Source organism: Strix aluco, chromosome 5 (assembly GCF_031877795.1).
Source record: "Strix aluco isolate bStrAlu1 chromosome 5, bStrAlu1.hap1, whole genome shotgun sequence".
Classification (NCBI taxonomy): domain Eukaryota; kingdom Metazoa; phylum Chordata; class Aves; order Strigiformes; family Strigidae; genus Strix; species Strix aluco.
The window spans coordinates 44,481,484-44,507,780 of record NC_133935.1 but is presented as its reverse complement, the minus strand read 5'-3'; the positions used below and the strand labels follow the sequence as shown (position 1 = coordinate 44,507,780).

At 38.2% G+C, this 26,297-nt stretch overlaps 1 protein-coding gene across 7 annotated transcripts in view; it reads left to right on the top strand.

Annotated features, from left to right (window-relative positions):
- Nucleotides 1–26,297, top strand: part of SYT1 (synaptotagmin 1) — a 364,737-nt gene that overhangs the window by 260,768 nt on the left and 77,672 nt on the right. For 5 of the 7 annotated variants that reach the window (XM_074827158.1, XM_074827161.1, XM_074827156.1 and 2 more), the window contains 3 exons: nt 6,401–6,585; nt 20,416–20,538; nt 23,745–23,912. In XM_074827158.1, coding sequence (XP_074683259.1) covers nt 6,401–6,585; nt 20,416–20,538; nt 23,745–23,912 — 476 coding nt within the window. Of the gene's footprint in view, nt 1–5,589; nt 6,026–6,400; nt 6,586–20,415; nt 20,539–23,744; nt 23,913–26,297 lie in introns of those variants that run through there. The other 2 variants (XM_074827163.1, XM_074827162.1) reach the window with 2 other exon arrangements.

The following is a 26,297-nucleotide window of genomic DNA, read 5'->3' as shown; positions in this document are numbered from 1 at the left end:
GCAGGTTAACAGAGGAGCTATTTTCATTTTAGTATTTATACAGATGAAACCTGACATATGATCTTGAAAGCCTTTGCGATCTCTCTGAGGTACTTCCTTGAAGGAGACATCTCATCAGCTTCGCTTCCTCGCTCTGGCTGCCTCATCATCCCTTCTCACCTGGAGACTCCCCTACCTTGCTTTCTCCCCTATGTGTCTTGAGAGACAAGGGCCAGAGGAGCTGATAAGACTGAGCAGTGAGGAGCTGGGGGAGAGAGGGAGCAAAACACGTTGGAAAGAAGGAGAGAGAGAGAGCAACAGAGACAGGAATAGTTCTGTTCTGCAGAAGGAAGATACGCTGTCAGGTAGATGTGTTTTACCATGACAGAGGACCTATCACATGCCCTAAAAGGTGAATTAATACCAGCAATAATAAACATAAATGACCTGAAAATTCCAACAGTAGGTGCGGGTTTGCCTTCGGTAAATGTTTTAGTCATTTTATGCATTTTGACTTCCAGCTTTGGGAGCATATAGTAGGCACATCAGATTTTCAAGCAGCCAAAGCACCTCAGCTAAACTTGTAGCCATATCTCAGATTACTGCTAAATTCAATGTCAGTTTATTTGCAAAGACTGAAATGTTCAATCATACGAAATTTGCATAATTTTGCATGATAATGTCTAACAAAGCATCTATAGGCAGGAGTATATTCAATGAGTGAAGCCCATCTGACCTTCACAGACTGTTGCATGTGGGGAACTTTCACTGTCAAAACACACATCTCTTAGCTCAGTTAAGTTTCAGTAACTTTCATTAACTATTCATAGACGTACTCATGCAACTGCACATGCTCAAAAAATAGAGAAGGAGGGGAAATGTCAGCATGAGAGCATTCATTAAGAACCACTTAAAAAATCTGTAGTAAATGTAAGAAAGTGAAAATAATATTTTGCAAACATGCTATTAAAGAAAGAGATCATACATAATAGTGTTTGGAGTTGAAATGTAGCTGTATAAGCCTGAAGGCTAGTATTTAAGTCATCGGTATTTGTAAGTATGTATTTGCAGTTTTTATCTTCCCCTTTTACAAGTCATTTTACCATGTATCAGCATTTTCTTTTCTTTGCATTGATCACCTTTGTATTCCTTCTCCTGTGAATAGTGGTATCTATTACCTGGGTCCTTGGTCTCAGTACATTTTCTTTAAGCAGCTTCTAATGAAAGTCAAATTGATTCCCAGAACATGACTCCTGGGGAGTTTCTATACAGAAAGTGTGAATATGACTATATATGGGGTTTGCTTCCTGATTAGAAGCTGTAAGTGCAAAAAGCTAAAATAAAACTATGGTTTAGTAAATTAAAACTGACAGTACTCTCACGTTCAGGCTACCAGAGCTTTAGATTAATGCAATGTGCTTTGCATACAACTATTTGGCAGTTGCAACTTCCTGTTAAGTATCATGCCCCCTCTGAAACATGGATTATTAATATTTATCAATTCTGACATGCCACGGGCCTCCTTTGCAGAATAATATGGAAGCTGCTATCATCTGATAGTCTTGTGCTGTCACAGTTTAAATGGGGCTGTTTAATTGCTTAATTGGGAGTTGTCGGTGGACAGCATTTTTGGTATGGAAGTCTTCACTTTTTAATTCAGCTCCTCTTTTCAGTTCTTCCTTGACCTTCCCTCTCTTTGGGTTCTAAGTTAATAAAGTTTCCTCTAACATTGCAGACAGAAAGGGAAGAAAATTATTAGGATGAAGAATTTTATTCTCTTTTACAGACTGTAGCACTTTGATGCTTTTGTGACTTCCCTCTTGCTGTCTTTCCTCTGGAGTCAAATGTCCTCTGAGGCATTTGATAATTTTAGATCATCTAACGGGAATGTCAGTTTTAGACCCAAGGCCTGTACCTCTCCAAGCATTTTGTGTAAGGCCAAGTAAGGATATCCTTTTATATAAAGGACATAATTTGTAGCTCTTAAATTGAATAACTCAGTAATACATCCTTTCCTTTGAATCCAGCATATTCAGTGGAACAAGATTTAATGACAGGCTGGCACACAAGCTGTATTTAGTGCAGTGCAGTAGAAACAAATCAGTGGAGTGAAGCAGTCAGTCCTGAGGACCCAGCCCCACAATGCAAACTTTGTTGGGGTAATGCTTCGATTTAGGTTCGCTCCCATGGGCTAAGTGCCTTTCACAGTTGGAGCATCGTTAGGTGAGCTCTGCAAGTGTATATCCCCTTGGTTCATTGTGCCCTCCCAGATCACTTCATACATGGGTCCAAGCATGGTATATGGATATGATCTGGAGATATGCCTCATAAATGCACTCCTAAGCCCAAACTAAAATGATAATATACATGCATCACAGCTGCTGTATTTGTGAAATGCTACTAACGCATCAAATAACCCACGATATGCACACAACCCTGTCTGACATTAGTGGAATCATAGAATCATACAATGGTTTGGGTTGGAAGGGACCTTAAAGTTCCATTTAGTTGGGGACCATCTAGTTCCAACCCCCTGCCATGGGCAGGGACACCTTCCACTAGACCAGGTTGCTCAAAGCCCCGTCCAACCTGGCCTTGGAAGGAAGCAACAGAGAGGGATGAGAGAGCTCACAACTCCTTTAGCTGCATCCATGTCTGACTGATGTTCAGGATGAGTGAAGGATGCAAAATCGGTACCCAAAATGCCTCAATCATCAACACAACCCTAGAGTTTACTCTCCAGTGCCCTGCTAGTGCTCAAGAGTAAGCCATGCGTTTCATTTTCTCTACACTCTCCTTTTACAGGTAGACTTCATTCCTGTATTTCTGAGTAAAGTCCTAGAGCATACCCTGTTTAGATTGGATCAATAAGACTATTTCAAGACCTTATTTACTAACTATGCTATTCAGGAGATCTCCCCCTATAGATTTGTCTTTAAAGAGCCTTGTAAAATCACCAGATCACATAGCGATTCATGACAGCTTCTTCAAAATAAGTATTCTGTATTTGCCCACGGGAGCTGAACAAAGAAAATAGCACTGAAATACCAGAAAGTTTACACGCAGATTAATTATCCTTAAACCAATTGCTTTTCCTTGATCACATAGGTAAGTATTGCTTGTTTCAAAGCACCCCCTTGTGCAGGCACTGGGTAAGACAAGTCATACAAGAAGCTTCTGGCTCCCTGACATCTCAGTCATTTGGTCAGGATCTGTGTTTTTTATGTCACCCACCCTGATTCGTCTGCCACAGAGGTTTTTGTTCAGTGGATCGTGTCCAAAGACCTCCTGAGGTTTCAGACTGTGCTACTGAACGAGATCAAACTGGTTTAATATAGATGGAGGTAGTTTTCAAAATGTAGATTCCCTTTGTTGTCCATTTAAACACTGAAAAAATGAAATTCTTTGAAAATCTTGCTTAAGTGTGGGTAAAGACCATCTGGAATTAACCAACTGAATCTCCAAAGTGAGCCACTGTGCAAAACCAAGAAAGTTCATATACTGTCGGTAGGGTTTTTATAGATATTATTCACAGTTGGTAAAAAGGCTGAAAAATTAGTCTGTAGACTTCAGTTGTCCAAAGTGACTAGTGACTTCAGTCATTTCATTCTCGCCTGTGCACCTTGAGATGAAAACTAATATAGAAAACTAATTTTTAAAAACTTACCTTTTTCTGGAATTCAAGCTCCTCTGGCAGTGTCATGAATTGGGGAGCACAGATATGAAAACTCTCAAAGTCTTCAGTAATCTTGGAAAATCTTGTCCATATTATGTAAAATGGTTAACATTTAAAATTATTTAAATAATGTTTTTGAAAGGAAACAAACATCGCTTCAAAGCCAGTGATAACTGTATGTTTCACTTATCTTAAATCTAACATTTACATCCACTGATTGGGCAATCTCTGTCAACAGCAATGTTCAGATGAGCCATCTCCTTGACAGAGATAGTACACTTTTATTGGGAAAAAAAAATCTATTCCTCTTTGCTTTTTCAGACTTGAATTTTAAGTTGTTTTGGAAATGTCCAGATTTTGGGTTACCTCAAACTTTTTCCTTTACTGCTTATGCTTTGTTTAATACAAAAGGAAGCATATTTTCTTTGAAGAGATAAATATGGATTTCTGCATAATTCTTGGTGTCTCAGGTATTAATTTGATGATCATTTAATTGCATCACAAGAGCTATTGGCTGAAATTAAATTACAAACAGATGAGAGCAGACAATGCATTATAAAAAAGAAGCTGAGGTATCTGCAAGTCCTTCAAATGCTCCCCAAGGTACCCTACATTGTTCATGTTCCAGAGAACTGAGGCAGCAGTGCCAGAATACCACTTTACACAACAGTTTCAGCACAAAGGAATCTGTCTTCACTACCTACACAGACTTTTTGATCTGTAGGATACATATGTATATATCCTATTAACGCCCACATTCCCTGTCTCCTCAATTCCTTGGCTCTCCCAGCTTACCCACATTTGATGTGTCTTTCCTCTCTTTCCTCCAATGGTACCATCGTGCTGGCAGAACCCCATCCCATATTCTTGCTGCTCCCCATATTCTCTGGCATCATGCTTCAAGCACTGCTGACAAGGCAGCAAAACAAATAGCTGATAAATTTGGGGGCAGCATTCATTTCATATTGACATAACTCCTGTAGATTAACTCATATATAAAGTATAGTGTTATGTAAATACCATTTCAGATGCTAAATGTCTAACACAGTAAGTACACATATGAAGTTTAGAGTTTGAGAAGAGCACACATTGCCTGTGAAAGGTGATGGTTTTACATTTGTAGAGTGCTGGATGAAAAAAATACAAAAATTTGTAGGAGAGTCAATTGTGCTATAAAGTGTTACCACACCAAATCTGAAGACAAAATGAAATCATTAATGCATGAAATACAGATTTTAAGTTGTGATAAATGCAGATCTAATGCAACTTTAGCTGCAGGGTTGATGCTGCTGACTTCATAAAATACATCCCTTGAACAGCTGTTAATCTTTTCACTGTTTATATTTTGACATTCATTTGTTTAGTAATCAGTTCTCATTTGTTCTACATATGGTATAGCTTCCCTTTTATAGCAGCTGCATTTAATGAACATTTAGAGGCACAGAAGTATTACAGAAATTATTGTTTAGCTATTCTTCTGCATTATTTTTGTATTTGTGACCAAGGACATTTGAATAAAAGATAGAAAAAATGGTCATTAAATTTAGAGCAAGGAAAGTACAGGTGCTCTGTCCTCTTCCTGAACTGGTAATTTGTAGTGGAAGTTCCTGTGACCATGCTTCACACTCTGCTTAGCTCCTTTAAGCAATTATTTTCTCTATTTATACTGTCCATTCCCTTTTGTGATTCACTGACGTCAACATGTCAGATTTGATTCACTCTTCGGTTTTGCTCTTTATCATATTAGAGACCTTTAGGTAATGCACCGAGAGAGTATCTCGCAGACCTGATAGACTGAGTGCATTTCGAGACTTTTAGAAAATGACAGTTTACAAGATTTCAAGTTTTGTCGGGTGGTCTGGTTAAATGTGGGGATCAGTGGTCATTAAAGCTGATCTGTGTGAAGATAATTCCCTTCTGGAGTACTTGTGTTTAAGTGTCTTCTTAATTCCTTTTTTCCAAAAATTCTGATCTTTAACAAGACCATTATATCATAGTAAGTGTTCTCTGTTATTTATTCATGCTTCAGTCATGTCCAGCATACTGGACTGAATGAATAAAGGGAACCATATGTTTTTCTTTATAGGAAAGTATAGGTGAGAATATAGCTGAAATATGCACTGAAACTTTGCTAGTGTTAGGGCACGATGACGACAGGGCAAATGCCCTTGGATTGGACAGTCCTTTGTCCTTGTTAAGTCTTTATTGGTGACCTTGACCTGCATCTGTTGAGAGGAGTCTGCGAGCCTGTCAAGTACAGCAGTGGGCAGAGGAGAAGGGCTGTTCATTAAGACTGACTGCTTGGATCAGATGCCGTTCCGGAAAAGGGAAATTCCTAGTCAGTTCCACGCGATTCAGCCACAATGCCAGGTGGGTTGAGGAGATGATTAAAGAAAGCAGCAAGTAATTGCCTAAATGTGCTGAACATTTTACAGATTTGCGCAGTGTAAATATTTTGGACATATTGTTTTCAGATGGTTGATTAATAAAAATAGATGCGAGTTCGATATGTGTCACGAGGCATGTACATAGATAAATGTGTTAAATTGGTGTTGTGTGTGCAAATGCTCAGTTGGAAGAAATACACAAATGATGACAGGATATTTTAGAAAGGATTTTAGGTCTTTGTGCAAGGCATTTTCATTGAAAAAGCCTTAGCTGTGAGAGAAATGTGCTTGTTTCTAAATTTAACCCTACTAACAGTTTACTACCTTCTTTTTGTGTGTGTTTCTTTTTCTCTTCCAGTGCCACCTTGGGCCTTAATAGCCATAGCCATAGTTGCAGTCCTATTAATCCTTACCTGCTGCTTTTGTCTCTGTAAGAAATGCTTGTTCAAAAAGAAGAACAAGAAGAAGGGAAAGGAGAAGGGAGGGAAGAATGCTATTAACATGAAAGATGTTAAAGATTTAGGGAAAACCATGAAAGACCAGGTAAAGTACCTCTCATTTTCTTGAACTCATGGGTTGCATTTGAAGGATTCTGTTTGATGTGTCTAGAAAAAGTTCTGCTAGTTGCCTCAGTAGTGGCTCTGTGAAGAGGGGACTGATTGGCAGCATCTTCTCAGTGGTATCAGAAAAGATGAATCTGGGTGTGACATCACTGATAAAGCAGTCAGCCAATTTCCCTGCTCTGCTAAAAAAAAAAATGAGCAGACAGATAATGACTCATCTGTAAGGGGCAAGAGTATCTTGGTTGCCCCAAAAAGGAAGCAAACGTGCACAATTTTTCACTGTCCTTTTTCAGGACTTTGACCAGGACCTAGTACAGTGTTTATATATCTTTCTAGCAGTATTTCTGAGCTTACATGATAAACAAAAGTAGCTCTGAACTCTAAATCTCTTTTTAAACAAAAGCAAAAGTTCAGCAGAGAAAGAAACAACAGTATAAAAGAAAAAATGAGAAGTACAGAAACATGGGAGAACCAAAAAGGGACATTCAACACAATGATGTGGGGAGAATTAATTTTGTACTAGAGAAGAGGAGGTTAAAGATAACAGACCATACTTGTAGCTGTAAGTCAACTGAGTAACTTGGAGGAAGATTAGCGTAATGCCCTTTGAGCGACATCATTTTCATAAGGGCAGAAAAACTTGTCCTTCAGATCTGCTTCATGCAAGAGAAGCAGAAGGTTGCAGGACCTAATTCTCAGGTCCATAGATTTGACTAATATGTTCCTGAAAGAAAATAAAGCTTTTTTTAACAGGGTTTTAGTACTGTCCTTCCTGGAGCAAACTGTTGAGAATAAACAGAAGAATGGGGAAATAAATGTGAAGTATCCATGTGTCCTCACTGCATTGGCAGATTTCCTAAACTAAGAAGACTAGGGGCTATAACAGAAAGTGCTGAAGAAATTCAGAGAATTGCTTTGCAAAACCTCTTCAGTAGGAGCCAATAACTGTAAGGATATTGCATGGTCAAGTCTGTGTTCCCAAGAGCCCTGGTAAGGTTCAGCCAGAGCCGTACAGGAGAACCTATCAAGCCAAGGAGAGAGGATAAAAGCATGATCAGGAATGAACATTTTTTTCCACAAGTTGGGATCTAGTGCAGAAGAAAGCTGGACTGAAGGCAGGTTGATTAGAAGTAGAACCCAAAGCTGGGAACCCAAAGACTAGGGCCAGATGATTGGGAACAAGATGCAAGAAGGGAAGCCTAGAGCACAGTAGCTAAGAGATCCATGGAGCAGTCCAGAACAACTGGTGAGATACCACTGTATGGTGATAAGAGCAGCCACCAGCATGGATCATCAGTCAGTCTTAGGAGTCCTGGAATAGGTTAGTGTGCTTCAGGCACGTAAGATTGTGACAGGGGAAGAGCAAAGTCAGGAGAGTGGGTGAAGGAGCCTTACAAGTCTGATGACTAGCTGCAACTGGATTACATGAGTGGAGTCTGAAAGGAGCTCAGATAAGGGGAAGAAAATAATGGATAGGCTTCAAAGGTGCACACCTATCAGAGCTATTTCCAGTTTCCATTATCAGACAAGAGGACAGTTTTTGTTGTTCTTGCTCAGTAGACAGTATGGAAAGAAAATAACTGAAGATCCAGTTGTTTTATTCCTTTTCATGCTACTCAATTGCAGTAGCCACTACTAAAATGTTAATTCATTAGACAGTAGCTAACTTTTCTAGTCTATACACTACACCAATAAAGTAAACCTTGGCAAAATTCATTACTTTCCATCTATATGTATCAACATTCTATAGTGACCACTGCACACACTGCCATCATGTGAGTGACAAAGGAGGGAGTGAGGCTTGATCTGACACAATCTGTTTTGGTTCTCAGACCATAACTACACATTGCATGCTTACAGCTAATGAAGTTCATACCAGTTGCCCATCCTAGGTCTACCCATGTGTCTACATGCTAGTAGGCAATACAAAGCAGATTTCTCTATAGCCATCCCTGGTTGCATTACCACAACTAACATAGTCTGGCACAGACACAAAGAGCAAATGGCTGGAGACCCTTGCATCCACATTGCAAGAGGAGCTCTTTAGATAGTGACCTGGTGTACAGCTTCAACCTTGGTCCAGCTGGAGAGAAGATCTTCATGTGTCACACTGGTGTATGGGAGTGCATGACACCAACACAAGACACATTCACACCTGAAAACAACCTCATCAGTACACAAAATCACTAATGTAGATGCAGCTATTCCAAGATTAGGAAGATTAGTGAAGCCAAGCTCAAAAAATAATAGAGCAGAAATTTTGAGTTCTTCCTTGAAAAAGGTTTTATGCTGATTTTGTTTTATCCGTAAGATGAATATGAAACAAACCCCTTTTTTTTAAGCACTTTATTTTAGCATTTGTGGATTCCCTGTATTTGATTTATAGACTTTATTCTGGGCTATTAATATTAAGTAATTGTGAGATATTTCCCCATCAGCAATGCATGAAAAATCAGATCATCAGTTGTTGGGTTACCCTGGGCTACTGTTTGCCAACTCCTCCCATTGGACAAAGATAAATTTGAAAGAACTGTTTGATTATGCTTGTGGAAAATATCCTTGAGGTGTTTGTTATGTTCTACCAATGATAACAAACTTAATACTCTGTTGTAGGACAAATAATGTGCAATTTGTTGATTGATATTTATGTGGAATTTGTTCCGTATCATGTAAGGCCATTGTTGTATTTACAATATATTATTAAGTGTTTTTAATTATATTCATTAGGACCTGGATAAATGACCATGGATTCTTGGAAAATAAATATTTTAAATGCAAAATTACATTATCTAATTAATATTGAGTTTAATTTCTTTTTCATGGGAAAAATTGATAAAAGGCTGAATCATTCATCTCTCATCTACAAAGAGAGCTCAAACTTTCAAATGTTGCACAGATAGGTATTTTAAAATTATTCCATTCAAAATATTCTGTATAGTTATTTAAACATGCCTTTGCCCAAACATTTTGGAATTTAACCAGTATGTTTTGTTTTGCATAGTTAAACCTAGGGAGGATAGATTCTCAGTTGGTGTAAATGTCAGACCTTTAATAAAGTGAATGGATCACCAACTCTCCAGCCAAGTTTCCTCTTCACCGTCTGGGATTTCAAAAACAGGCTACTTAAATTAGCCCCTTAAATTCATACCTAGCAGTCTGACAGTGTACAGATTTTAAGTCCTTCGCATTCAATAACTTCTACCAACTTAATTCCTAATTTGTGTCATTTTAGCTGTGCTTTTTTCTGTATGACAGATTGTTTCACAGTTTAATCTTGAATTAGCAGTGCAAATTTTAATATACCTAGCTGAACTCAATGAAATGCTAAATGTAGAATATTTCAGTTAAGAGAACTGAACCACTTCAGCGGCTCTGGCATAAAATAGAAAGGGGAATAACAAGAATGCCTTTTAGCTCTTTAAAGAAGCAAATTTTAATGTTAAAAAATAATTGAAGGTCAAGATGTAAATCTAATGACATTATAAAGGGTAACATACAGAGCCAAAGATCTGAAATGTTGTCAAAAAAACCAAAAAAACTTAGTTCAGTCATTGTTAGGCCTGAACCTGCAAGTGCTAATTACTTTCTGCCTTGAGCTGAGAGTGCATAATAGCAGCTGATAGGCACTTGGCATCTTGCAAGATCCTAGTTCCCTAAGCACACAAACTTGAAAGGTAGTAGCATTTGGTAAATTGGAAGTATCAGCTTCTGGAAATATAATTTCCATCTTAGTCTGGTTTTGTTTGTCAAAGAGAGCTTCTGACCTACACGTACTCATGCTGACCTGCACATCCGTGCCAAATCATTATAGAGCCATATAGCTTGACATTGTTAAAGATCCTTTTGACATAGAGACTGAGTCAGCTCAACAGTGACACACGATAGCTAGATATTACAGAAAGTGGAGTAAAATTTTGTCTCTGTTAGAATATTTATGCTTCAAAATGTCCACTTTTCTGAACACAACTTCAAATGAGAAACTGTGTATGAAATAATAGCAATTATGAGCAAATGTAGTTGAGGTAAAGTGAAAGATGAGTTGAAAATAAGGTTAGGTTTTCAGTCTTGAAACCCATTTCCACTGCAGGCAGTATTTACTTTTTCAGGTAGAGTATACAACTCCACCAAGGGCCACTGGGAGGATTAGATGCCTTCTAGGGGAGGCAAATTGTTAATGAATGTACTACTGTAAAAGGTCATTTCTCCATGGGTTTTACTAATGTTTGTGTGTGGATGTTTTAATTTTTATTTCTTCCTTCTATGTCCTCCTTGTCTATGTTGTGTCTCATGACTGTTCTGGATTGTCACTTGCGGTAGGTTTATTTTGCTATTTGGACGCACCTAGTCTAAAGCTCTGATACATATACTCTTCTGACAGCTCTGGCTCCTCAGCTGAGATTTCTATGTAGTAGCTCTGAAACACACATCAAGAGGCTGAACTAAATTGATTGGGTATTTTTTTGGTTGGGTATATATCTGGTGGGAGACTAGAGGAGGGTGAAAGAAATGAGTTAAAATATTAAGTAAGTCAAACTGTACTAGAAAGCTCAAGTTTAAAATTGATAGGCATGTAAAAATAACTTGCTAATTTTATTTCCTTTTTGTATAGATGTCACCATATCAAAAGTAGACGAAAGCAGTGTGTATTTTTAATGTCTTAGTTTCTAAGTGTTGATAAAATGTTTGGTACCTCATGAAACTTGCTGTGGGCTATCGCATCATCTCAGTACAGCCCACGCTTTAAGTTTTTAGTGTTCCATACCAAACTCTTTTAAGTGGTCTTACTCCAGATTTCTATTGGTGCAACTGTATGACAACTAGCACCAGTGTTTTTATGAGATCTTCCAATCACAGTTTTCATCTTTATAAATTTCCAGTGTCTGCTAATGCCCCTAGTGCCCCTGGCTAATGCCTCTACTTGTTTCTCTAAGGAAAAAAAAAAAGCCCCAAACACCCAGCTCTAGAGACACTATAATAGCTGCTGATTTATTGGGTCTGAATTTAATACATTGGTACAGCAAAATTCTTGCTTAAGCTCAGCCTGTGGGCCGAGGAAAGGAATAGACGTAATCATTTCAGTCATGACACTTATTTTCAGCGGCACTGAAAAATTACTAAATTTTAGCCCTATTGCTTGGAGAATAATTGTGGTGGTGGTCTGAACATTTTATTAAGTCACAAAACATTTGTGGAGAAGGAGATTTAATAGCTCAGTCCTTTCTCATTGCATCAGGCTAAAACACTGCCACTAGTGAAAGATTTTGGGCTTGCAATGAATGCGTCTGTTAGGTGACATAGGAGATTTGGGATCAGGTATATGTACTATACCCTGGAGTATGAGAAGTATATTCTTGGCTCTGCTGCTGACTTACTGTGGCAGCCACTTGACTTCTCTGTATGTTTGTTTTTCCTTTACTTAGGCCTTCCTTTTACATCAGGGTTATGTACTAACTTAATCAGAATACTCTGATTAATGTTCATGTATTAATAGTAGTGAATTATAAAGTGTATAGGGGGCATTATAAGTATGATATTGAGAGCTGCAATTGCACCTAACCGAACTTCAACATATAATGGTTTTCTTAGACTATTTCATCTTATGATTTTAGCTGTTGAAAAGTAAACACCCTTGCCCTCACATAGAAATAATACTGAAGGAACAAGCTTTCTAATGTTAGGTGCCTTGAAATATTTCAAAGTAATGTGTGTTGACCTGGCAGCATGAAGACAATAGCCAAAATTAACTCAGTCAAATCCCCGCTGACATCCAGAGAGCCTGGATTTCACTCAAAGGAACCCAAGCCTTTATTGCCAGAAATAATCCAAGAGGATCTTTTTGAGGGACAGGAGCTCTGTTGCTGGCAGTGGTCTTTTCTTCTGCAATGTTTGCTCGTGTGCTTGTTTATTTTCCTAGTTGAAAGCCTAGAGAATAGTGAGTGTATTTATTCCATGGTACCACCTGTCTTGGTTTCAGCATGCCAATTCCCATTTGTTGGCATCTTCAGCCCACGGTGACATTAATGCTCACCATGGCTAATCCACAATGCAGTGAGACATCCTAATTCGCACTCAGAAAGACAGCATGTGCTGCAGAACCATTACAGTGTAGAAAATTAGTCAGAAACAATGGGGACAAGTCTTTCTTAGAAAACAAGCCCAATAAGTATACTGTGGCAGTCAGAATGGATTGACTGAGTCCCATTTGTACAATAATTCAACCTCAGGCTTGACCAATCATCCTTCTTTTTCTTCTGCCTCAGAAAGCCACTGTGCAGGGTGCTTAAAACTTCCCCAAAAATGTGAAAATAACATGTTTATGAAGATACAATGTTATAGATGAGTGTTTGTGTTCTGCAGGGTTTTCCGCAAAACTCTTCTCTAACTTAGATTTATATCAGACCAGAACCCTGAAAATAGGGAAGCAACAGCTGTGAGCCACAAGGCTGGGCTTATTTGCATTCCTGTCTCTTCCTCAGTCACTCCCAAGAAGACACAGAAGCTTGCTTTGCATCCTTCCTGAGTTTCTTTTTCCTCCATTTTAAAAAATACTTTTTCTGTAAAATAATTAATTTATTACTTTTATTGTAACCTAATGTACTGTTAGGATGATATGAAGATACAGATCCTACTCATTTTCTTACATGTCTTGTTTTCTATACCGAAGGTCTTGTCTTCCATTGTCAGGGATGTTTCTTTCTTTCATTCTCTTGATTAACAGACCAAATTTTGAATTCTTTATTCAAGACCAGAGCCTCCAGGTTCCTAATGAGTCAAGGTAACTTAAAGATGAGAAGCATATTGTATGAGAGGGTCTGAGGTCTCTTTTACTACTGCTTTGCCAGGAAAACTGGAAGCAATTAAATATTCCTGATTCTTTTTGTGACTTTACCCTGGCATTAAAAACATGTGAACTTCATGAGGAAAACTATAATATAGAGCATGTAATCAACTGTATATTATGATTTCTAGGAAATATGCAAGTATTCCCTAAATTAATTGATTTGAATCACAGTCCTGAGACATTTACCTGTATCTACTGATTATATGGAGAGCTAAACCCACTGAAGTTAGTGGGTATGAATAACCTACAACAGGAACAGCACTTCATATCAATGAGGTATACATGCCAAACCCCACTGGGAATATTTAATTGTTTACTTTTTAAGCAAAGGTATTTATTCTTTATAAAATGATGAATAATAAATATGAATAGCAAAATAACCTTCAAGCATGAGAATATCAGATAGTTGATAAAGTCCTATTTAGAGGATGGTCAGAGGATGATCTTACCTCTTTTTAAGCAACTTAGCCAGAAGAACAGGTCTTTACCAACTTTTTCTCCATAGATCAAAGTGGCATCCAGTAAATCATGTCTGGCTATATTTAGGTTAATTTTCCCTGTTAAATAGATGTAGTCCTAATTATATAGCATGACAAATTTTTCAAACAGAAGTAAATGTAGTACTCAGAGTGGTCCTCTGATGTTGAGGAGCCAGCTCTGTCCCAAAGCATGCTTCCATCTGGCCCACTGCCATTCATCTGGGGAGGATGAAGAACAATTGATTGAGCAGCATGCGCTGGCCAAGCAGCCTAAAGCTGCCTCCTACTCACAGCCTGCTGCTTAGCACAACCAAGCAGTGCCATATGGGAAGTGGGGGCCGAGCATGCTAGTGTACTTGCAAGAGTGCTTACTTCTTTTAGTTCATGCACATGGGCCCTGTGTTCAAAGCAGAGCCCTGACCCACAGGGTGAACTTCCAAAATAGGCCCCCAGGCTGAGATCAGCTGCATCATTTTTCAGCAAATAAACACTGACTACAAGAAAAGCAGTTTGATTTGGGGGCTTAACAGCTCCAACTTAAATATACGTATTCATATTTTACATTGAACACCTCTAGCATTTGCTGTATTCTTCTGTTGCACCAGAGTAAGTTGATATTTTAGTACCCAAACAATTCAGCGAGCTCTTAAGCTGAACATGATGATCTCATGTCATAGAGCTCCTAAAGAAAAAAAGCCTTCTGAATAACCCAACAGACCATTTAAAACCTGGATAACAAGCAAGGAAGTAATGTAAAGGCATCGCATACTGAACACAGCAGGGTCTTGCTCATTCTGTGCATCGGTATGGCCCACTGCTGGTGTGTGAGGGCAACACTCTTACAGCAGTAATGGCAAAGTAGATTTCACAATGACCAAAGCCTGGCTCAGCCACTGGAAACCCGTGCGCAACATGCTCTTTAAATTAATTCATGGAGAGAAAGCAGATGCTGAATGAATGAAGTGTTGCCTTTCCTTCTGAGGGACTCTGATAGAGAATGTGTTACAATTACAGCCTTTTCTGCTTTGTGATAGGGAATCAGCTCGGAATTTTTAAAGGCTTTTGTTTTCCCCTGGGATAAAAATTGGCCAGGTCAGAATTATGGTGTTCTTGAATGTGAAAGAAATTGATAAGAGGTGCACCACCGTTAGTGGAAACACAGCCATTCCTAGGTGTGGAGGGAAAAATTGCCTTTCTGATAAATTCATTGTTGGACATGGCACAGAACATTCTCGCTACTAATTCGTATTGTTTTCTTCCATTCAGCTCAGCAGGCATTGCTCAAGCCTGAGGACTGGGCATCATTCACACATTAAAAAAATATCCCCTTCACCAGGTGAACAAAAGGAATGATTGATGGGGCAGGCAGAGATGGAACTCAGAACGGCAGCATGCACAGTGCGGCAAATAAACTTACAGGCTGCAGTCAGTGTTACATTTTCCTTCCTAATATATCTCCTTCTTGCTTACTGGTCACTTGTTTCTTAAAAGTGAGGCCATAGGCCACCCAATGAATGGAAGGAACCCTAAAAACTCTGTTAATGAAAGTGTTTCTTTACATACGACAATGAAAGACACTTTGTTTGCAGTATTAAATAGCTTGTGACATGAAGATAACTGAGACCGGAATCAAAGTGCAAGTACACCTTCATGGGTCTTTGCATCCTCCTGGTGTGTGGGAATTAAGAACTGGTCATTAGTAAAATGTAAACTGACCTTGAGGTTAGAAGAATGATTGTGGGAAACTGAGGCAACATTTGGAACACCATGTTGTGAGCATCAGAAACAGCATGCTGGAACACCGCCTGCAGAATGCATGGTGAGCGTGTGAGCAGTAAACAGACAAAACCTGAAGGTCAGTAGGATGTAGAAGTAAAAACAAACCTATGTAAACAGGTGGGAATAAATTGGGAGCTGGCACACAGTGCGGTGGCATTTGGTCTTGGCAATGCCCCCCCTTCAACAAACTGGTATGAGTTTGTCTTCTGCACGTCGCCCCGATCCCGGCTGGACTGAGACTGACACTGGTGACTCAGACATGATTGTGGCCTCTGCCTTGCTGTACTGGAAGGAGATAAGGAAGTACACTTGCTCCCCCAGCAGCTTTGTTACCTGAGTCTCATGTCAGTTTGCTTCCCTGGAGCTTCTGCACACGTGGAATCTGGAGGCAACCAGCAGACCAACTGTCCTAAATCCCCTGCAGACCCTCTCAATTTCTACACATAGTTTTGGGAAGGATTAAATGAAAGTATACATAAACCTGTTTTAATCCCCAAAATCTCTCTTGTGGTTTGTGGTGGATAGTAGTGGGGTAAACCCAGTGACAGGATGCAGGGCTTTTGTTGGAACTAAGCTGGAAGCAAGGGATGTTTGCAGTATCAGGGGCCAGTGTCACTGGAGAGAGGCTTTTGTCAGCTAGGGGAATGAGAAGGGGAGGAAGCCCGGGAAGTGTAAAAAAACCCACTGTAAGATATGGAGTTTGCAGAACTGCAATTACAAGCAGTTTGCGGTTTTATTTCCTTTTTTAATGCAAAAGATGCAACTATGAAAAAATTTTAAATTAAGCATTTTCTTTAACAACCCAGAAGAAAAGAGGACACTGTAAAACCATTCTTAATTATGTTACAGAAGTGAAGAAATGGCCAGCATATTGAACTGTGGATCCCAGTTTGCTGTGATTTAGCCCTGTTTGTTGTAGGAACCACTACAGAGTAGATGAGCTTGAAAATGATTAACTAAACATGGCACAGAAAAGAAAATCCTAATGCCATATGTAGATTTATGTCTGCACCCTTGGTTAGAACTAGTTACACAACTTATTCAAATATGGATTAAATGAGAGGTTGCTCAAAAATTCATTTTGCCTTTCAGGTCTAAGAAAACATATATTGTATATTGTGTGGCTCTGTTAAGGTCCCTAGCACAAAGTAACTTTTCCCACTTGCTGGTTTCATTAGATGTGGATATATCACCTTGTAATCATTGCATTGGATTAATACTTTTTTGGTACATTCCTCACTTGCTTACATATATAAGCCTAGGTTTTTCAGATACTTACACACATGTACGAGGATATAGAGCTTTCATTGTTGTATGTTTCTGCGTATGTTACACAGAGATGAAGAAACCACTTGAGTGAAATCCACAATCATCCCAAATTAGAAAAGATAAATCTGGTCTCCAGCACAATGTAATAATGCTTTTCTATGTTGTGTATTTCACAGAAAAAGCATTTAAAATGTCATGGAATTAAAAGAAATATTAGGAAAGGAAAGGCTTATATTCCTCTGCATCTAAATCCAGGCTTTCTGATTACAGTTGTGTCAGTTGAAAAGGCTTGAGGAAAAAGGAGGCTTATAATTAAAAATATTTTATTGTTTCTAAAACCAATAAAATATAGCTGTTTATTTTAATTGATTGTAGCAATACAACAGTAAGATCCAATATAGTGTGACACAATGTGCTATAAATTGAGGGTTGCAGTACCATTCCATTAAATATTGATCTTTCAGAGAATCTTAATACAAAATTAAAATCCCTACAGGGTGTTTCAAGTACTTTGAAGCAATCCAATTCTTCTTCCTCTTTGGATCTCAGCAGCTGCATCAAACATGAGAAACTTCTGTGCTTCCTTTGACTCAGCTTCTTCTTGAAGCATTGGCCTGTAGTTTGAAAGCAAATTCCTCTCTTGACGGTAAAAGCTATTATGTACAGACTTCTGTAGCGATAACAATTTGTCATTTCTTCCCTCCCCTCCCCACCACAACCCTGGCCAAATCCAAACACCATCTCATTCTTAGTGTTTCTTAGTGCTTCAGTGTTTCTGAGTCAAGGTCAAGAAGAATCATATAGCTCCTCAGCTGTGGTGAGTAATGTGCAGTGTTTTCCATCTCCCCTGGGAAATAGCTTTCACCTTCCAATAGGCCTCTCATAACCTGTGGAGAAGAGTTTCCCAACCATGCAGTGTTTTATGCCTGCACTTCAAAACTCCCTTGCAAGAAGGACGTTAGCTTGCCATTATATTTTCCATAGTCATAGTAAGAACTTTTTCACATTATGTTACCCACAGCTCTGGCATCTCCTGGATTGATCATCTATGCAGAAGAGCATATAGTTTTCCTATAGAGAGTATGGATATGTAACTATTGCCTTGGTGCAATCGATACAAACTCCTCATACCTAGAAATTAGCATATAAGGTTCTTTTTGCATTCTCGCTTTTCTCTCTGAGGAATGGCTGTAGGATATTTCCTCTCAGACAAAATCCATGTCAAAACTAGGTGAAACAACAGAATGTCCAGTACTTATTCCATAAATGGTGATGTACTGGAGCTGTTTATCACTCTTCTATCATGGAGTCCTCTGTTAGGGCAATACTGGGATGATTCAGAGCAGTGGGTCTTGGAGTTAACATCCCCCTCTGAGTTATTGATTCCCATTGTCTCCAGGCTCAGATAAATGTGGTTGCTTCAGTTGGATTGAGTCACAGCTTTTTTTTTTTTCATAATCACAAAACCTCAAGCTTATTTTTATTACTAGTGAAAGCCAGGTGTTGGGCATAATCACATCACCCCATACCCTGAAAGTCCCATGTGTGGTCCTTCAGGGGCTGTGCCTCTTGCTATAGAGCCTGTCTGTTTTGAAGTGTCATGCCTGTTACTGTACTAAAAAAAATGTTGTGCTGCAGCCAGGGAACTCACTAGCAGCTCAGCAATTAAAATGTCTCAGAAGACTTTTCATTTCAGTCAGTTTAGCCCTTCCAAATAGAAATGGTTTAGTTCAAAAAGTATTACGCTTCCAACATCACAAGTGATTCTCATCTACTACCGACCTTTCCCACTGATCTCATCCAGGTACACTGTAATTTATGTTACTGGTAAAGAGTCCATCATTCACTAACATTCAGATATTTAACTCAAACCCAGCTTCTCAGCTTGCATAAATCAATGTTGTTGCATTGATTTCAGTTGATCTATGCCAGCTGAATTTCTAGCTTATTTCAAAAAGTAGATAAATAATTGCTTACTATTGTACAGTTTTGAGTCCGACCTTCTGAATTTAGATCTGGCTTCTGAAAAATAACATTTTCTACTTCAGAGATCAATCTTTCTTCTTACCACACCCACACAACTGTTGCGTGGCCCCCACTGGGTTCATAGCTGAGTGAGAATGTTAATACTTTCATGTGCATTCTTTCACCAACCACCATCAACAGTGGATATAGCTACTTTCCAGCCTTGCTGTCTTTTCAGGTAGAGAGCTCCAGCTGCAACCTGTTGTTTATAAATGCTGTAGGTTTCTTCAGACCACCTCACATTGTGAAAAAAGAAAGAACATAACAAATCTTATTCTTGCACTTAATAGTCTGTTTGTGCAAGCAGAAGCTCCATATAGAAGGAACTTTCATCCAGGTAGGGCTTTTACAGATAAACATACTGTTCATTATAACATGCAAATAACAATTCTGGATGAATGCTCAGTACTGAGTCCTTGTTTTTAGACTCTCAACTTTATTTTCACCTTTTCCACAATTTTTCACTATTTGTCTCATCACTTTTGCCCATTACTCAGGTAAGAATCTGCTGGAATAAGTGCTACATAGTTAGTTATGATTCATATAGTTTAATAATTATATTAATTCCCTTTTCCACAGTGCAAATACTTCTGCTTTCTGGTACAGCAAAAAAATGATTACATCATTTAGTATTTTAATTATGTATAAAATCCAAGATAACTGCTGTGTTCTTTAAAAATAGCAGGTTTTATGCAATAGACAAAGCTGTAAGCAGTTCTGTATTTCTTTATTTTTGTGTTTCTTTCCAAGCAAACTAAAATCAACTTGCAATCAATTTGGTTCAGCCAAGCTTTATAGCAAGAATGAATAAAAAGGAAATTGGTCTCGGGAGGGAGGGAAAAGGAGAAACATGCATTTGCTAATGGCATGGTGAAAACTTTGCTTCCATATTCATTCTAAATAAACATGAAAAATGTTTGGCATATGATTGTAGGAAGAACTCATCCACAGCACATGCTCTTTATCATAGTAATCCTACAGAAACGTGTGCCAATTGCAAACAATTCACAGCATGCACAACCAGGTTTGACATTGCCAATATATTCTTAAGTTGAATGAATGTGTGACTTTGCTTATTTAATAGCATGTTTGCCTCCTTGTGCCTCTTTAAGAGCCAGTGTGAGTCCAGAAGAATTTTTTAAAATCGAGTTGATATTTTGTTTCTACTTTCAGGTTTTATAACAATCGTTGCTTGTAATAGTCCAAGAAGCTTTCTTCCTACTTCCATTGCTTGCTTGCTGATTTATAACATCTTTCTGAGCAACCTAAATATTATAAATATATATGTAAACTGCATATTTGGATTTCTGCTGTCATGCTTGCTTTTAATGGCTTTAAAATAGATTTGAGGACAGTGTCTAGTTTAAACTAGTACTGAAGAGTTTGCCTTATTTATGAATATTACATTCCTTTCTAGGCTCTTAAGGATGATGATGCTGAGACTGGGCTGACTGATGGGGAAGAGAAAGAAGAACCCAAAGAAGTGGAGAAACTAGGGAAAATCCAATATTCTTTGGATTATGACTTTCAGAACAATCAGGTTTGAAAAAACAACCTGTAACATTTCATTTCTGTGTGCACAAGGGGAGAATGAAGTAATGCATTTAGTTACGGTAGATATTTCTGAAATCCTTACTGCTTGCATGGAGTAAAGGGAGACAGCAAGACTGAAGATTCATGACAGAGGTACTACTAAATTAGTGTTCAATGTACTTGGAGTTTATATTACACTTTTAAACAAAATTGAAGACAGTTTTATTTAATGGTTATTAATAACTTATATTAAGGCATCACCAATCAATGTCAATCCACATTATATTATGGAGTCTGCATGCAGACAGTAAAAGACAGCTTCAGCCTTCAGATATTTAAAATCTAAGCAAACAAAGGGTAGGGAGGAAAAGAGAGGGACATAAAAGTAAGTTGATTCATTGGGTGTCTTTTAGCGAGTTGATAAGACTGCCAGGAGTAGCTTTCTCTCACTTCACCAAGTGTGCACTTTGCCTTATTAACTAGCTGCATCAGGTTCCGTTGCTCTCCATAAAAGTAAACCTACTAGTCAAGAAAACTGTAATTTGAAACAAAAGTTCAAATAAAAAGGTCTGTCCCCGGAAACATAGGAAAGTTAGACAAGAAGAATCTCTCCAGTCAAGGACTGATAATCCTTCAGTACTCTACTCTGAAGCTGATAAGACCAAACTTTGGCATACCAAGTTTTCAGTAGGAATAAACACCACAATGTGATGTTGACCTAGAACTGACATACTTAACAGGTCTGCCCACATCCTGAACTAGCTCATATTTAATTCCCTTGCCTAGCCTCTTGTTGTGGTTGGGATGACTTTTGTCAATTATACCAATTCACAGCCTCACATTATAACTCACTGTGCTTAACTTTGGACCAAAGTACACCAACATATCTGACTTCTTCACTTCTACTGTATGTCTTTCAGTGAACTTGAGAATACATATCCTGCATTTCATTTTTTGACAACTTCAGTCAAAACCACATCATTCTTCTCTATTTAGGGAAGGAGATGACTACTGAACTTAAATCCATGTTAATTCCTATTCTTCATCTGAACTGACTTCTACATGTACTTGTGATTTATTTCCACATTCAGATTCTTTATTTGATGCTGTTCACTTGCTTGTTGCAGGACAAAGAAAATAAGAGAAATTTTTAAAAGTTGCTGTGTCAGCAGCAGGGTATTTACACACAGCTATGACCTGGCATAATACATAGTATTTCCCTGTCTTTTCAACTATTTTCTGACTACTAGTGCTTTTTTTTCAGTGAAGGGGCCAAAAAGAATTCTGAAGCCTTTCAAGAACCTGTGGTTAAAGGAGCTTTTCCTTGACTCCCAGAGCAAATTCCCTGTCCATATGATGAGTCACACTCATCCCCCTTGAAATCAGTATGAAATTGGTATGAAGCATGAGACTCATCAGAAGCAGAAGATCTAAAGAGGGGGAAAGGAAAAGCTGCAAATGTGTTCTGACAAATGGATTTTAGTTTCCTTAGAATATGAAAACAAACTTTCTGTGTGAATTTTATTAAAGAAAATGTTGATTTTGTGAGCTATATTTTACAAGGGGAAATAGGATGGGAGAGCAACAAATCTGTAAAAGCGTGTAGTATTTAACTAAGGTAATAAATTATTTGAGTTATGAATTCCGATTTTATTTTGCTGTTCTAAACTATGTTGCAGCTTGGAATTTGTCAGAGGATAGATGATCTAAAAGAGTGGAAGAGGAGATTAGTTAGTTTAGTGTAGCGCGGTAGCATGACACTATAGACCAAAAATCTGGCTAATATATCGCACAGGGTTAAGAATGGAGACAAGATGACCGATATGTTCTCCAGAGCACAATGTCTCAGTTTTAGAGAGAGAAATTTTAAAAGGGAATTGAATTGCTTTTCCACTCTGTTAACTAAAAGTCATAGACTTGTTTTTCACTCTTTGATGTGAAAGACTTGATGTAGATCCTGAGCCTAATCCATGTATTTATGAACTGTTATGCATCTGGAATAAGAATGAAACAGGAAAGGAGAATTGTTTCCTTCAGCTAAAGGAAAATGTTTCATGGAGCTTAAGAGTCCTATAGGTGGGAAAGCATGCAGGCCATACTGTGAATTTAAAACTGGTAAAAATAAGACCAATTTTGAGGAATCTCTCAGAAGCCAGAAGCTTCTTTCCTAGATTGACTATATTGTTCTCTATTCCTGTTGTTAGAGCTTCTGTTTCCAATTTTAAACAATTCATCCACGAAAGAAGCAAATATATTGTGACTGAAGTACTGATTTGGAAGAAAATATTCTGATTTTGTTCCCAGTTCTTAATATCTTATCTCCAGATTGACCTTGAAGAGTCACTTGAATGTTTACCTTAGTTCTGCATCTATGAAACAAGATTAGAAGTATTTTCTTTCTCTCAAATCCATTATGCTGATGAGGCCTAATACAGGCTGGGATGCCAACATAACATAACACACCTTCATTTATAACACTTAAAAAATGGCCAAGGCATTTAGAAGTTTCAAATGTGCTTCAGTCTTATTTTTAAAAGTGTATAAGAGATTTAAGAAACTAATTTTTCTGTTTTGCAATGAGATTATGAATTAATAGTAGGATTTAGTTACCAAAGGTTAGTTTTCATGGGATGTTTTTTGAAAATGCTGTCCTTAGTTTACTACCTAGACCCATCTGTGTACATAGAAAGAGAAGTTAAATATAAGGAAGACTGCAAGATCCATTTGTTTTCAATAAAGATCTTCCTGAGGATTTGCATTTGATATATCACCTTCTTGTGTTTGGTTGGGGGGAAGGTTACGTGTTGGGGATTTAGAATACAAATTTTATAGTCAAAATTAGACACTCTTGATTGTTTAATAATGTGATTTCTATTCATGGTGCCCAGCATAGAAAACTAATGCACAAGAGGAGCGAGCAATTGAAAGTTAGATTGCAGTCTTTAAAAAGATGAAGTCTGTATTTAGCTGTAATCAGCTGCCCTTTGAAAACCTCTTTTCTGCTTAAAAACAGCCTTTGTACAGTCTGCATCTGCCATAATTGGTTTTCTACAATCTATAGTGTTGCTTCATTTGCCTTCCTTGAAGGGGAGGTGGGAGTGGGGAATAGTTTTTCATAGACCAGAAATAGTGTCTGCATGTGTATTTCTCTGTTACAGTTTTTTTAGAAATATCTATTTGAAATTTCATTCTGCTGTTTTTCTCTCTTTTCAGCTTCTGGTTGGGATTATTCAAGCAGCTGAGCTGCCTGCATTAGATATGGGTGGTACATCTGATCCCTATGTGAAAGTTTTTCTGCTGCCTGATAAGAAGAAGAAATACGAGACAAAAGTCCACAGAAAGACCCTTAACCCTGTTTTCAATGAGCAATTTACATTCAAGGTATTTTTTTGTTAACTATTAAAACTTTTTTATTTAACCATGATGTACCTTGTGCTTGGCTACAAAGTTAGATGTCTTAGTTAATTCGTAGCTTCAGCATAGTGATTTTTCATGTTGTAGAAACGTGATGTTCAGTCTTGTGATGAAAATGGTATAACATAGGATCAGTAAAAGGCACAGTTTGATTTTAGGCACTTCAGTTATCCTGATGTATGACAATCTGATCCATATTTTATGGCTGGATAAAACTTACAAGTCAAAAAACAGTAACACTTTGACAAATATCAGGTAAATTTCACTAGACCAGCATTTTCTTTAGATATCTTTGTAATCTGTTATATGAATTTCAGTATACCATTTCTTTTCCCCTCAAAAATAAATTAAAACTCAAGGAGGGTAAATGGATGAAGGACAATATGGCAGATTAATCTTGTTAGACTTTGTCATAGCAATTGTTTGCCATGCTGCTTTACATATGAAAAGAAATCATGTCTCAGGTTTAATAACATGAATTAAATAAATGTAGCTAAGCCTTATATTGCAGTATTTAAGTCGTTCCAATAGTATCTATCAATAGTGTTTTTCTAGAACTGTAGCTGTACCTAAACCCCAGTTAAATACAATAGAGGAATACTATACAGCCTGTTTCATAGGGCTTCTCCTAATATACATTCCTCTGCTGTTACTTTAGGCCTTTCTCTCTATGCCCAATCTTATAATGACAGCTCCAGATTGAAAACAGGAACAGTGAAAGACTCAGGCTATGTAATCATTCAATGAGAAAGATATCCCTGGAGGCCAGAACTACTACTGCATATATAAGCTTATTTTTTCCCCTGAAGATGTTCACAAAAATAATCTTTTGTGCAGTTATTTTTTTCTTGAGCTTTCCTAAGAGAGTATTTAAAAGAAAACAGTTATAAATTACACATTCCTGTGCAGCTCACAAAAGAAAAGAAAGAACCAATAATGCTGTCATCTAAGATGGAGACACAAATTATAAATCAAATCATCCACTCCTGGGCTATAATACCTAATTGTTTTAAGTCACATCTTTAATATTCAAATTTTATGCTCCAGAAGAAAGTTTGCTTCCCTTGCAAGACCTGACAGGGTCTTTAGGTACATCCCATCCAAGTATCCTGGATACTGTAGTCTGCACTCAAGAGAAAACCAATGCGGCATGTCAAGTACTATCATTGTTCTGGGGACTACAGTGAAAAAGGAAAGTGACCATTTAAGTAATGCTGCAACCATAATAAATAATTTTCATGGGAACTACTGACACTATCTTGTTTACTTGGGTGGAGCCTTGCTTCTGTGACCCACTTCAGGTGGTGCACAGCTTCTGTTGGCATCCTTCCCATCTCTCTTTGGCAGAGCTGCCCACGAGGCAGCCCAGGACCGTTTTGTTACCTTCTCCCAGGGCATAGCAGTGAGCTGCCTGCCCTTCTCCCAAAGAAGGGCTAATGTGGATGAGATGGGTTATGCTTCTGCTGTATTGCATCTTGAACCCTGGACCTCTTGCCTTCTCTTCTTTGGGTGGTTCCCTGTGTTAGTCCCCCCTTTCATTTCTGTTTCCCAGACATCCATGGTGCTGTTTCAGGGTGCAGGTGTTCGTTGGGCTCCAGCTGTCTGAATTGTATACCTGCACTGTGCTGCCAAAAGCAAACTGAGACATCCTTGCTGGACTACACCAGTCTGGCAGAGGGAGGTGTTCTTCCTCAGGCCCAAAGCGGGAAGAAGGTTCATGTCTAGAGGAGTGACATGTCTGTGCCAGAAAAACACTCCTATATGTGTTCTTCTACCAAGGTTTCACCTGCATTAAGTTAAGAGGCTGAGTATCTCTGAGCAGAGCGGAAAGCAGGGAGAGGGAGCAATCCTTCACAAGAGCTGAGGACATCCTTGGTAGTCCTGAACAAAGGTGGAAGCTGAGGCTACTTTAGAGGTAATGAATGGAGGAAGCAGTGCCACTAGATCTTCTTTAAAAAGGAAGGTAGCTAAATTAAGCTTTATTGAGGTCAAGTTAATAATAAAAAAAAAGTACATAATGATAAATGTCATCTTTTCATGAATTCCAAATGACCGGGATCCATTAAGTGGTATTGTAAACTGATGGAGAAAGAAACCTTTGAACATATGCCTTCTCCTGTTTTTGAGTCTGTGCAAAAAAAAAGTGAAATTGTTTAGAATTTTGCCGTCCACATACATTTGCCTTCTATAGTTTTTTAGAAGCTACAAATAATTTACAGAATCAAAATAGATTTTGCTATAGTGTTTACTACAATACACAACCCTGTTACCCACTGAAACTATTGTACTCAGTAATGAAAGCTGGAGCTGGCTCTCAACTTGAAAAGCTTCTTTTAAACCTTACACAACATG